Raw genomic sequence first — 14,919 nt, 5'->3', positions numbered from 1 at the left:
GAAGTTAAAATAATGTTATTATCTTCACAATAATAACTATAAAAGGAAAATAGAATATTTATCTAAGAAGTTAAAATAATGTTATTATCTTCACAATAATAACTATAAAAGAAAAATAAAATATTTTATCAAAGAATAAAAGTTAAGTAACACTAAAATTAATATGTGTCAAATTTCAAAATACAAATAATTATTTTAATATTAATAATTTATAAGTTGGTTCAGCAACATACATTCAATTTGCATGATCACATATTTAAATAAGAAAAATCTTTTATCTTCTACTTGGAAGATGGAAGAGATGAAAAAGAAAAGAATATGCTTCTTTCCTTTATTTAGAGTGTTACAGTAAAGAATGATTGTATTTTAATAAATCTTACCTAAAATTTTCATGCATCCAAATTGGAAGAGAGGAAAAAAAGTTTAACAATGTAAAAAAACACAAATATCCTTCTTTATATCATTTTTTATTAAAGACATTTATGTCATATTATATACGATTTTTTTCTTTTCTTTTACATTTCTACCTAACTAAACAAATTTAGTTTTTGTTATCAACAAATATTAATTGTTAGTATGATTAATTTTGTGAGTAAAAGATTTGACTTTGAAACATTTTTTTTTCTTTTGTGACTAAATCAATCATATATTTCCAAACAACTTAAAAAATTATCTGATTTTCTATTTATTTTCTCTTCCTTTCATATACCTCTCCTTTCTTAACCAAATATACTCTTAAGAATTTCTTCATTTGTTTGATGTCTCTGACCACGCTAGAGCATATTTGAATTGCAATCTAAGACCACGTCCAATGGCTTAACACAAACGAAATGCAAAAAGAAGGTCTGGGAAGGTGGGGGATGCTTCTGCAAACATCTTTTTGATTCCAACATCCATTTGAAATGGTTACCCAAGTATACACCTAAACGAGTAGACGACCAAGATCTACGTTCTACGTTTCGCACGCCAACACAGTAAATTAAATATTCATATTATGAACTTCACTAGCAACACAAAATTCCGTAGTTATTTAACTTAAATTAAAAAGCACAGTTGAACTTAACCTTCTGCATATGATCTTAAATATGTGAACTTGTATTAGATGAGAGGGGCACGGAGAAACCCCATTTGAAGTTTAACAAAGAAAATGCCGAACCAAATTCCTTTCCACATGCCTTGCAAACTAAAACACCATGTTCGACTTGTCTTTTTCCATAGTACCATGATAGTCATCATAATTGGCTCCATGGTAGCACCACTTGGGACCTTGGTGCCAGACACTGACCTCCCATCATTTGTTTCGTGTCTTGCTTCTCTGAATAATTTTATTTTTGTTTTCAGTCTCAATCACTACTTACTGCATATCTAGTTTTGGGGCACAACTTTGACTTATTTGCAACCAGTAACCTAAACTATAATATGTTTTTATTTTGTCCTTAAATTAACAACCAGCATTTTTTTTAATTTAAATAAAATTAAAGAGATATGCGCATATCATCTTTGTTAAATCATGATGACATGCTGAAACTATACATCTTAAGAAAGAAGGCCGGTCTTTCACTCCTTCTATATACTGAAAAAAGAAGATTTTTTATTGTCATTAGTGAGGATTTTTTTTTATTTTAATAGGAATAAGTTATTAATCAAAACTCAAAGAGTCATAGTTATGTCTGTTATTTGATAATGTCAACATTCAAATTAGGTTTAACTAAATTTAAGTAATAGTATTTGAGAGAAATAAAAAAATGTAAAAAAGATAAAATTAAATGTGGGATATTTGATCTAGGAAAAATCAATTTGTTTACCAAAAAGAAATATCTTAAAAGCCTTTTTGTTCAAGAGTGAATACTCAACTTTAATGTGGAGTGAAAATTTACAAATTTAACTTTGGGTGATGTTGATTTAGTAAAATTACAGTGAGTTTATTTATGTTTGAATTTTTTTATCTCAAAAGTATATAATAGTATAAAAATTTCAATTTAGTGCCAAAGTTATATTTTTTCCTTCAACTCAAACATGCAAAAAAGAGTAAAATTAATTCTACTCTAAATTAATTTTGTTTGATTACTTTCACCAAAATTTCTTTAGACTTTTAAGGATTTAATTATAGTACTCATGCATATATATATAAAAAATCTATATTCCCATATTTATATTACTGGAAAGAAAAGATGACGAGAAACAATCACTTTCAAAGTAACATGTGTAATGAAAGTTACGATGTTCAACCAAGCCCATGGTTAGTTATTTACCAACTTTGATAGGGTTTGTTGATTTTTATTATAATTTTATATATACACTATTCGTCATAAATTTAAAATAAAAACTATAAAATCTCAAATTTCCCATTGCGTTCCAGATTCCTGCGAACTGAATTTTGCTGAAAACCTCGTCATTTTTTTATTAGATACTAATAGTTTTGTCAAGTCAGCAAGTAAATAATTATGTGGAAATAACATTACTAACAACTATTTTCAATTTAATAGAAAATGAATTAAAGAATCTATTGTGATAATAGTTATACTTTAGGAATTAATTGAATAAAAAAAAAACTCAGGTGGCTATTTACAAATGGATGTTCAATGGATCTAAATGCAATTTTTTGCCACAATTAATGGTATGCCAGTGTACTACTACTTTTCCATGACAATCTCAACATGGGATGTACTACCATACCCATGTATGTTTCCTAGTGCAGAACCCTACATTGTTAAAACACTGTTCTTAATATAAGGTACAGGACCCAGGATCAGGGCCACATTTGATACTAGTCAAATAATCACCAGTAGAAGAGTGTGGTTCGTGAGATGTTATTATCATTGAAGTTTTTTGTTTCCAAATAAATAAATAAATAATAAGGAATAGGTAATAGAACAGTTTCATTTTTCATTCCATTTTTTTATTTTTATTTTTTCCATAGAACATACTGTTAGTTAAAGATCATGCATGTGAGTGGGGAAGGAGGTGGATGGGATTTCTTATGTTTTGAGAATTTGTGACAATGCATGTGAAGCTTAAATGCTTATGATATCTCTTCAACCATTTCATTGGCCCAACCTCATTATTAGTTGACTGAGTGACCATGCTCACACGCAACACTAGATTAATCAAATCGGTGACCAATTTAGTATTTCTTTGTTTTTAATTTTTTATAAATATTTTTTAAAGACAGTGGCCATCATGGTATTGGATCAATATATCTTTAGTATGTGTGTATGAGATCTTTGAAAATTTGGTCTACCTTTGAAATGAAAGAGTAATAAAATAATATTCCAAAGCATAGGTTTGTGGTAAAATATTAAGGTAGAGGTAAGCAAAACCATAATGCATAATTTTGGAATGATTATGGACTTTTCTATATAGAGCTCAAATTAATTATATGTTTGGAACTTTTAAGATGATGGGTCCACTTTAATTAAAAGATAAAGCGTACGACGTGAATAATCATAATCATCTGTACCAATATATTTAGAGGATATAATTTTGTGTAACTATTTTTTAGTTTTCATATTTTTTAGATTATTTTATCATTATTTTTAATAATATTAAAATAGTAACAATAATTAATTCTATTAAATTATGTAAATTAAAACTGACTCACTAACTAAATTAGATAAACACCCATTAATTACTTTTCACTTTTATTAACTATTTCTTAAATTAATTTTTTTTTCTTTTAACTTATATTAACTTCTGATAACTTTTATATTATTGATTTTTTTATTAACTATATTTAACTTTTATTTTTTTTATCATTTAAAAAATGTTGAGACACGGACTTTCCCTAACAGAGCTAATAGTACCGAGTTTTTTGTCTGGTAGTAATTTTCGTAAATAAATTATTCTTTCACAATTTTTATTCTAAGCGTTTTATTGTGCTACTCCCCCCCCCCCCCCCATATATCATCTGTTCAAGACATATACTATACAGTGTATGAGTATTTTTAAATTACCAATATTTTAAAATAATTCAGAGTTATGAGACACATGAATAATTTATACAAAAAAATGTAGATGAATCATCATCATCATCATTTTCTTTTCACATCACGAACAGATTTTATAAAAAGACTGTTCATACTTCATACAGTTGGACTAAAAGCTTGCATCATAAAATCATGCTAAAAGAATAAATTTTATAGTTGGTGCCCATACGCTGGAGCTGAATTCAACTTTTTTGCTGTTTATTAAATTCACATGATTCATATCTTCCAGAAGCGGTGATAACCATTCTTCTTAGGAAAATCTTGTTTGTGATTAACCAATTTCACTATAGTCAATTCAAAAATGTTAGCTTTGATAACCATTCTTTTTTCAAAGAAATCCATACAAGTTTAGTGTTCAACGGACATTCATTTAATTACTTTAATAACAATAAATCATATTAATACATGAAAAATAATGAACGCATATGAACAATCAACATGTTCTTCATTCACATCAATATACTATCATACATCCACTGATCTTCGTTCATTTTAACAAAATATTAAAAAAAACCATAACCACACAGTAATTATACTATCATATAATTTTTGTGTTTTTTATTGCATTTATTAATATTAAAAACAAAGAAAAAATTATGTATAAATTTTGACATTAATAACTTTCAAAGTATACAAACTACAACTTTCAAATGAATATTCAAACTATATCTATTTAAATGTTTTTTAATTAACAATTTAATTTTTTTCTAATTAAACAATAAAAAAGTTATATAAAAAAATAAATTTAAGAGAAATTTACAGATTAACAATCTATAAAAAGAATTATGAAATTCATATATTTCTTACGAATTTTCAATCCATAAATTTCTTACGGACTATCAATCCATAAGTATTACGCAAAAAAAAAAAAAAAACAAGAACTTACCTGACACAACTACTTGTCGATGACAAACCACGAAATGCACCTCAACCACAAGAACAAACGACAAATTCTTCCAATGAACGAAGGTGAAGGAAAAAATAAACACCGTGTGAATAACAAGTGAAGAAGGAAAGCCACTTATAACAAAGGGGTATAATGAGAATTTTAAAAAATTGTTAGGTGTACCAGCAATTCTATTGGTGCCCAAAGCAACTTCTTTGATTACGAAATTATCAGCCCGTATAAGAACATTAAAAAAAAAACCCTCTTACAAGCGTTTCAATTTTTATTTTTTTTAAATAAAATAGAGCTCTTAGGTGATCAATCATCTCGATTACTCTGAATCCCTTTCTTATAGAGAGCAAGTTGGCAATGTGGAAGCAGAGAGACTTGGAAGATATTTTGCTATGGCTTCTAATGAACAATGAAGCATTAGTCTGCAACTATATCTATTCATTGTGCACGTTAGTCTCAATCCAATTACTTTCATCGCACAAAGGGCATAATAAGGCAAGTGTCCTTGCCTAACATACTATTATCTTAGCCAGTTAAGCATGGAAATGTTATGGCTCGGGAATTGATGCCTACTCACTGGCAATGCCAATTGCACAAGTACAGTTGCTTGCCATATCTTTTCTTTTCCAATGTCACCCACGAACAATATCAAGATGGGAAAAGATACATGGAGTGATGATAAAGGTTAAATACAGACAAAAAAAAAACACACAGATGATTGGGGGAAAAAAGAAAGAAAGGAAGAAACAGATAAATGAGATGAGAAGTTAATAGCAGGTGACAGGCATCATCTGTGCAAATAACATGTCTCAAATTTAAAGAAATTCACACACAATTCTCATGAACATAGAGAACTGCTTCCCAGGGTAACTATACAGCTTACCATAAAACAGTTTAACATGAGTTACAGCCGCCTTTGCTTTCACCTATGCGTGTAAAGCAAAGAAAAAAAAAAGGGAGGACGGGTGGGGAAGCTTCTTTGAGAAACCACATTTAACTCATTTTCCTTCCTAGGTCCAAAAAGCTACAAAATCCACCCACAGATCTACCCATTTATGTGAGTTCTGCAGATAAATTTTAAGTGTCACGCCTTACAAGCATAACTTCTATATAAAGTCAGATCTCAATGAATAGAACCACATAAAAAAATTTCATGACAGAATTTTAATTCCCTTTCTTCTTCAGTACGTGTCTAAAATGTGCCATATATTACTGTAAGAATGAGAGTACATCTATCAAAGACAAACTATTTACAGAAAACCAATGAGGGGGCAGGAGAGGACATCGAGCACAAGTAAAAAAAATGGCATTAAGCAGCAACCTTTCACCAACTAGAATCATTAGTTTTCTTTTGATACTTATATATATAAATTTGTGAGAAGAGATCACTACCTGATCCTTGAACAAATTGCATACGAGTGAACTTCCCTCAAATTCTCAACCTTGGACTTGGCTTGTCAAATAGCCAAGGCAAGCATCACCAATTTAAGAAAGATTAAACCAGCACCTCAACCAAAAACTACTGCCAAGAAGCACTCTGTCCACTTGACATGGCTCGAGCTTCAGCCAAAGAGACAGCCATGGCGAGCATCATCTGCTCCTCAAAACTCTCGGGAACAATGGGTTCTGTGGCACTTTGAAGGCTTCCATCATTGTCATCAGACCGTGGCAAAGATGATAGTTCACCACGATCTTCTGCTGCGACAGAGTTTGTATAGCTGGTTGCTGTTTCAGTCAACTGTGTCCCATGGTCCATGTCCCATTCACCATGACTCCTAGTCATTGTCACAGCTTCATCCAGTGGCTCCTCATTGAGGTTGTCACCAGGCGGATAATTAGCCATATCCCTACCAAGTCTGTTATAAAATCTTCTGGAACCCGGTAGGGTGTTGAATGATGGCATATTTTCATTGGTGAGGCTCATAGATGATTCTCCAGCCATTTGCTGGCGCTCAGCAAGAGCTGCAATGGCACAAGCGAGACCCCCAGATGGAGACGAGGATGATCCCGTTGGTGGACCCATGACGGATGAGACAGATGAGACGGATGAAACATAGCGGCCGTCAGCTACATAGTGTCCAGAAGTAGCATCGACAAAAGATAAATTTCTCCGCCTGCCATTCTCCTGCAGTTTTAATATATACGTTTTAAGTCAATCACAATCATCAAACAAACTGACAAACACAAACCATTGAGCAGCAGTGTTAATATAGACTTATATGTACACTGAACCTTGTATGTGGCACTGTGACAGTATACCCACCATTGAGTTTCATAATATGCACATATTTATAGTTGTAATATACTTTGAACGGTGGATATGCTACTGTGTACAGACTACACAGTGAACCCAAGTCTATATAAACATTACTTAAAAAAATTAGGAAAGATCTGGATTGCAGAGTATGGCTGCTTTCCAAAGAAATCTACCAGTTACCCAAAATCATATTATAATAAAAGATGGGCCTCTGTTTTGGACTTTGGAGTGCCATTGCAAACTGACAAGATGCAAACTTGCATTCATACTATACCTAATTGATAAAAACTGAAAATCATTTAAGTATGAATAACTTGTTTTCACCTTAACAGATCAACAATGATTAATCGTTTTGAGCTAGGTATATATAGAAAGTAAATTTCTTTCTAATGATGTGACTTACATTGAAGATCACCAGGTAATTAAGAGGATAAAAATTTGATAATGCACAAAAAGTTTCTATATTTTTAATAAAGGGTTGGTTCAAAGCTATTAGTTATAGACACAGACATGAATGAGGGATACTGTCAAACACAGACACACATTCAAAAGTTATTTAATTCCATAAATATTTATATATAAAGTATGAATATTGGATAATGCTACCTAAAACAAGCACAAGAAATAAAGAAATTTAAACATAAAGGATTTTTCTCCACGGTGATCTTCACTTTTTAGTAACAAATTAAATCATTGATATCTTACTTACAAATAAGCATATTAAAAAAAAGTCTTTACCTGAATGGAAAGCCAAATTGCTTCCATGACCATGATGTCCTCAAGGTCAACGTCAAATTCATCATCTCTGCAGTTTTCCGCATTTGGGAGAACATACAATGTAAGCCCACAGCATGTAGTTTCCAAAATATATGAAAGAACTCGTGCAATTATTTACACAAACAAACACAAGTATTTAATATTTATTTAATAGGATGTCCGCCTAAACGACCAATAACAGAGACAAGGCTCCACCTGTGTCGCACAAGTATAGGTGTGGTATCACACACAACACAAAAATATGGCTACATCATCTCATAAAGCACCCATACACACAGATACAATAACAAGTCTCCATTCATGTATAGTTGCATGGTCAAGATTACTTCTCATTTCCCACCTAACATACTCTATAGCTATCATAAATTAAAAATAGTAGTTGGGTCCAATCAATGATTAGGGAAAAAAGTATAGGAAAAAAAAATCTCTTTCAGCAAGAAGTTTCAAAAATATACATGTGAAGTAACAATAAGAGCGTCAAATTGAATGTCATCAGCCTCACACTCGTCACTGTAGACATAATTCATACAATTCTTATGATATCTCACCTACATTGGCACAAATGTTCAATAATAAATACAGGATGCAACCAGGCAGGCTAGAAGTATCCAATACCAACATAGCAACCATTTAAAGAATCTGTGCTTCCTTCACTGCTGGATCATACATATTAACAGGTGTTCAAGACAGCCTAAAAGAGAAACCAACAAGTCCAAATGTCCAATACCACCAAACAAAAGAAAAATGTACATTTACACTCATCACTTCTACTTACGATCTACCATAAAGATGCATGAATGGGGGTGTGGGGGGAAGAAAAGAAACTACTTCACCCCCAACAGTACAACTGTTCTCTTTCACTCTCATGCGCTTTTTTTATGCAGCCAACCTTCACCAATACAATGCTGAGACTTCAAGGAAATTTGGCCCCCAAAAGCAATGTATCTTGTCTTTCTTCTTTTTTTTCCTACTGGAAATATGAACTTGCATACCTCATCTGAACCCAATAAAATTTGAAATTGTGCTAAGACTTGGATTTCTTGAACTGGCCAGCAATTACTGTGACATTACCTACTGTGACATTACCAGTGATTTACACAGCTGCAACCATTTTCAATAAGCATCTAGCAATCCTTCATCTTAAGAAATGGGGATTGTGTTTCTATTGAACCAGAGAGACGCCTCTTGATGAGAAAAGAAGGGATTCTACATCGCAACCATTTGATAATGAGTTGAAGGAGATAAAAAATGGCTCAACATATGAAGATGGGCTAAAGCTAGATGAAGTCGGTAACAGTGTTTAAGTGTAGTAGGATTGACCATTTGGGAGTTTATCAAGCACAAGTGACTCCACTTTGTGATACAAATGCAAATGAGATTCTCAAAGATCACAGATACAGTGAGGGAGAGAAAGGTAAAATAGTGAGCAAAAGTCGAGGGGTGACATAGTTCAGTAATTGTAACTATATAGGTAGTAGGTAACCCAAGGCTTCTACCTAAACCCATAGTATGGTGATAACATAAAATAAAAATTTCTCTGTAAGACATAACATTGAAATATATTAATTTTTTGTACTAACTACATAGAGCATTCATCATGTACTGTTTTTTAATACATTAATCTTGTATACTTTGTCCTAAATTTTTTGGTTTTTTTTTAAAGAATCTACATATCAATTCAGACTATAAGATGTGCAGAGTGTATAGTACAGGAGTCAGTTTCAAAATGGTTAGCAGATAGTGATAACCTAACTAAAACATAGTAAAAATCCATAAAATATTCTACCTCTTAAATAATTGTCTCCATTACTTTATTAATTCAAATTATGCATACATGAGCAGCAATAAATAGAAGAAACAAGGCATAGGTTTAGCTATCTTTTCCTGTAAATTTGTTTTCTCCTTTGAACTGGGATATTGAAGTTGAAGGAGCTTTTATAATCTCTTACATAAAAAGCAAGGCAAATCCTCTAAACTCACAAGTATATTCACAAATAAAAGCATCACTCTAAGCTGGTTAAGTTCTAATAAAAAATAAATGAATCTTGGATTTGCCACATATTGGTCTGCATTTTGAATCCTCCTTTAAAAAAGCTAATCACTGGTAACATTTGTCCAGTTATGCAACTCATCCTTTCTTGCACGTCTAACCATATTCATCCATTGAATCAAAACTTTAAGACTAGCATAGTAGCACTGGCTCAAGAAGAGCTACTGAATCAAAACCAAGGAATCAAATAATAACTAACTTATAACACCAATTTCCCTCTTGATCTACTTCAGAAGATAAGCAAGTACAAAATTAAACAACCATCAACAAAAAAATTACATAAACTCTAGTTGGAGTAAAACTAGTTTGAAGCTGCTGAATTTAATTATCATTTATTCTGCAGAGCTCATAGAAGCAGGCAGATTTCCTGATGCTGGATTAGAACTGTTGAACAGTAACACTGAAGAAAACTTGAGAATATTTCCTTTCAATTATGATAAAAAAAAAAAATTAAAGATCTATTGCCTTTCTTATTCAATAAGACTATCACTTAACAATCGTCACAATATAACTCAAGATCGTTCAGTTTCCCTCTTCACGTTCTAATATGATCAAGTGCTACTGCTTATCTTATAGGGGGATTTAAATGAAAACAAAAGCTTAAAATGTTCAATGAATTTCCCGAACTCATCATCTTTCAGGGAGTGATTAGGAGTTAATTTTAATGCAAACGATAGTCAATCAGGGTACTAACAATACTAATTTGTAGACCCAAGCAACAACTAGTGTTCCATTAGTTTATGGTTTGAATTCAGCTTACATATGAACTTATATACCCTTTACATGATTAAATTTAGTCAAGTCATAATTATAGTGAGTCCAGATGAAGAATAGGTATGCTCCTCATAACCTTATCGATCATTTGGTCTAAATCACCGACCAACTATAGGCACAGGATCACAGATTACTGGCTCAATTCACACAAGACTGAGAAGATTATTCTCTCTCATTCTTAATGAACTCAATATTGGATGAAAATAGTATAATCCAACTGGTGCAATATTCATGGGAAAATATAAGACACAAAGGGATTATAGTCAGTATGAAGCAATGTTAAATCCCCATACAACTTTTCAGCAATTAGAAATGACAACTCATTTTCTTCCAGTTGTTGATTTCTAAATATTTAATACCCTAAGTCAGTGAGAAAGCATTGGATGCAGATATGCTAAGAGACATAATAAGAAAATTTTAAGAAATTGGGAAGAAAAAAAAGGCAATGAAGGCTAGCATACCTATTGGTCCTAGTGGTTGCATTTGCTCTAACCACTGATGTGGCACATGAGTCTTGAGAAGAAACAATTTCATCATTTTCAACAACAGAAACTGAAGATGAAGACACTACAAGATTGAAATAAAAGAATAATTCATACAACTAGGATTAATCACATACACATATACAGATGAAATCCAGAACTGTGTTGAAAGATTACCTGCATTTGAACTGTATTCAACATCTGCAACTGCCACATTCACATTCGAGGAGCTCATTTCCAGTCTTTTGTGCATTCTTTCCTCTTCATCCTGAAGTTCCTGCTGCCGCATCCTAATTTTTGCCTCTATAACACGTTGCTCTTCCTGAATAATTATGAGTATGCACATGAACCTGATTCGTTGTGAAAATATTTCTGAAAATGCATTCCTAAACCCAATAATCATGTTAGGTAACCACTTACAATCTGTTCCAATCCCTTCTCTTCTTTAGATTTCACACCGCGATACTCCACAGCATAATTTGCCGTTTTGCAGAAGGGACATCTTAAGTCGTTAAGGCAGACAATTATTCTAAAATTAAAGCAACAAAAGATTGAAGTTGCGAGACTGACAACTATGAGATATGTATTCAATGTATTGAAGACAACCAACTAGTAATGCAGGATACTGTGTAGGCCGGGTTGAATTTGGAACTTTCATCTGCAAAAAGCACTCTGATAAAAAGAAAATAATCAGGCTGCATACAAATGCTAATGACAGAATATATACCCACTGAAGATAACCATATAATATAATTACCTGTACAAATGCTCTTTGTGCAACATCTTGATCGGTTTAGACTTGGATAATACTAAACTCAGGCAAAAAAAAAAAAAAACAAAACACAATGGAATGATTAGAAAATCCACATGTGAAGTTCACAATTTGAAATAGACTTTAAGGAGAAGTAAAAACAGTCCAGAAAGATTCTCTATCAGTTTGTTTCAATATCAAAGATGTCAATTAATAAATCATTGAATCCAACCAAGGTATTCAGGAGGCCAAATTTGCAGTTTGAAATAAGTGTGAACAGTTGAATTGACATATTTGCTTCTTTTTTCTTTTTCTTTTTTTTTTCTAAAAAGCTAGAGTAACAGGATAAGTAGAGAGAAACAAATATTAAAGGCATGCGATAGAAACCATACCAGAAAGCAAATCGGGCACTCTTCACGATCGTATGCGGTTTCTTCATCTCCGGGATAGCAAGGTGCTAACTTCGATTCTAGTATTAGCTTCCTCAGCTTCTTGTGATCCACATCTTTATGATTATACAACCCTTGCGGCCTCGTATATTTCTCATCTACCACTTGTCTCCTCCTCCCAAGTTTATTACCCATCCAAAAATTCCAATTTTTCTCGTCCGCCGACTATGTTCCGAACTCTTCAACAAAATAAACCAACACAACAACAACAACAACAACAAAAGTAACAAACCTTCCACTACAAAAACCACTCACTCAACCACATCACAAAATCATCTTCACTCAAAACCAAATTACGTTAACGCCACACTCAACAAACCAACACAATCAACAGACCGCAGAAACGCATCCCGAAATCCCTGCAGCAGTTAATAAAAAATGCAGACACATGAGCAAAAACACCAAAAACAAAACCATAAAAAAAAGTCCACAGTTTACAACAGAGCCACTCAATCTCTCAACCATTTTCAAATTCGACACTATTCATACAATGCATCCACGACACCCAACTCGACCGAAACACAAAATCCCCAATTCCCAAAACACCCTAGCAATTCAACACACCAAAAACTCCAATCACAAATCCGCAAGCAATCGGAAGCCACGGAGCACGAATCCGAATTGACAATCAGCGAGAGCAGCAACAGCAGGAACCCTAATTGAAGCTTTGCACAACTCAAATTGACAAAGCACACGCAATGGGAGAAGAAGGAAACGGAAACAAACGCAATGGAAAAAGGGAGACAGAGAGAGTAGTATCAATTCGTTCGAAACCTAAAGTGGGAGAAGTGAAGCAGCAGCGTTATGAGGAAGAAGAAGAAATGATGAAAGGGTTTGGAAAAAGTGAAAGAGAGAAAGTGAGAGAGAAGAGAAGAGCGAAATTGGAAATCGGAAAACGAACCTTAGATGGTTGTTGTTGCAGGAGAAAGAGAGAAGGAATAGAGACAAAATGATAAGAAAGAAGAGAAGAGAAGAGAAAAGAAGAGATGAGAGGGAAGGGAAGGAAGGAGTAGTGAAGGAGGAAAGAATAATTTTCCTTCACTTCCTTCTTTTTTCTTCTTCCTATGTCATTGCAACCCACCTGCTTTCACGCGCTCTTTTGTCGCGTCTCCATTACCCGCGCGCTCTGTTTTATCTTACAGAATGTTTTGGTCTTGCATTATACTAAATAAAAGGCTTAAAAATATTTAAATTTTTTTTCATTTTTATATTTTTAAAATGGAAATCATTTTAGTTTTTGTAAAATGTATTTATTTTATTTCTTGTTTTTTAAGTTTTTTAAATAATATTTTTTTACTGTTCAAAGTATTTATTTACCATTTAAAGTGTTATTTAAAATACTTTAAAAACAAAATAAAAGATAAACACATTTGGTAAGGACAAAGAAAAAATTGTAGGAATGAAAATGAAAAAAATGGTTAAATTTCAGTAACCAAATTTAAGTTCTATTAAAAACATTGTTAAAATATGTTTTTTTTCTAAACCATGTATATCTTTTATCGGAAATAATTTTATTTCTTGTAAATTTTTTTTATAAAATGACTTGTAAATTTTTTCTTGATTTGTTATTATTTTGTATTAGCTCTAGTAATATATTTACAAAATAATTTTCAAACTACAAAGCCTAGAGGGAGTAACATATATAAATCAGACTTAACACAATGGTGTAAGGTCCTTCTTGAGTAAAAAATGAATTAGGACCCTCAATAATTTTGAATAGATGCAAGTAATTACTATATTTTTTACTAAATTAGGTGGTTTCATAAAATTATATATCAAATTAGTGTAGTTTGTAAACTATTTTGTAAGGTTTTTAGGAAGCATTTGATGAAGAGTTAATACTCTGTAGGACTACACTTGCAGTGGCCATGGGAGATCGTGAGTGTTACAGTAATGTTTGCTCGCACGAAGAATCAAAAGAAATAGATTATCATACACAACAGTGACGATGCCGCGAGATGGAGGTGAGAGGAGATTGATCGATAGTGCACAATGGAAGGTGTCAATTATGATGGTGATGAATTTATCACGCATGATTATTATAATAGTGTCGTTGGTGACAATCCATGATGGTTGAGGATGAACTCTTGATGGTTACGAAAACACAAAGGATAACCATGATGATTGACCGTTAAGTCAAGTCAGAGAGAAGAATCAAAGTCAAAATTGGAAAAGAAAGAATAAAAAAGAAAAAAAGTGAAAATTATCCAATTGTTTGATTCAAAAATTAAAATATCCAACAATAAGTTTTGAGTTTTTAAGTATGGGAGACATGTCAATATTACATTGTTAATATTCACTCTATTAAGATATATCATTTGATTATTTATTTTTCTTTAATATTTTACGTTAACACTATTCGATTTTAAGTAATTATTTTAAACAGGAAAACATGTGATTTATATATATATATATATATATATATATATATATATATGTATGTATGTATGTATATAATAAGCATGAGGACCCTCAATGAATTCTAAAATGCATTT

General features: G+C 32.1%; 1 protein-coding gene across 2 annotated transcripts; it reads right to left on the bottom strand.

Moving 5' to 3' along the window:
* Positions 1-6,007: 6,007 nt before the first annotated feature.
* On the bottom strand, positions 6,008-13,441 carry LOC114374078 (E3 ubiquitin-protein ligase DA2L-like). 2 transcript variants are annotated; one of them, XM_028331676.1, is made up of 9 exons: positions 13,326-13,441; positions 12,368-12,783; positions 11,982-12,033; positions 11,851-11,896; positions 11,645-11,726; positions 11,402-11,546; positions 11,204-11,309; positions 7,880-7,946; positions 6,008-7,009 (listed from the first exon to the last, which is right to left on the bottom strand). In XM_028331676.1, the coding sequence occupies exons 2-9, from the start codon at positions 12,557-12,559 to the stop codon at positions 6,404-6,406; spliced, it is 1,296 nt and encodes a 431-aa protein (XP_028187477.1). In that variant the 5' UTR covers positions 12,560-12,783; positions 13,326-13,441; the 3' UTR covers positions 6,008-6,403. The 2 variants fall into 2 exon arrangements, with proteins under 2 accessions (XP_028187477.1, XP_028187476.1); XM_028331675.1 differs by having other exon boundaries at positions 12,989-13,437.
* Between the last annotated feature and the right edge of the window lie 1,478 nt (positions 13,442-14,919).

Source organism: Glycine soja, chromosome 11, assembly GCF_004193775.1.
Source record: "Glycine soja cultivar W05 chromosome 11, ASM419377v2, whole genome shotgun sequence".
Lineage (NCBI taxonomy): Eukaryota > Viridiplantae > Streptophyta > Magnoliopsida > Fabales > Fabaceae > Glycine > Glycine soja.
This window is presented reverse-complemented; position numbering and strand designations above follow the sequence as displayed.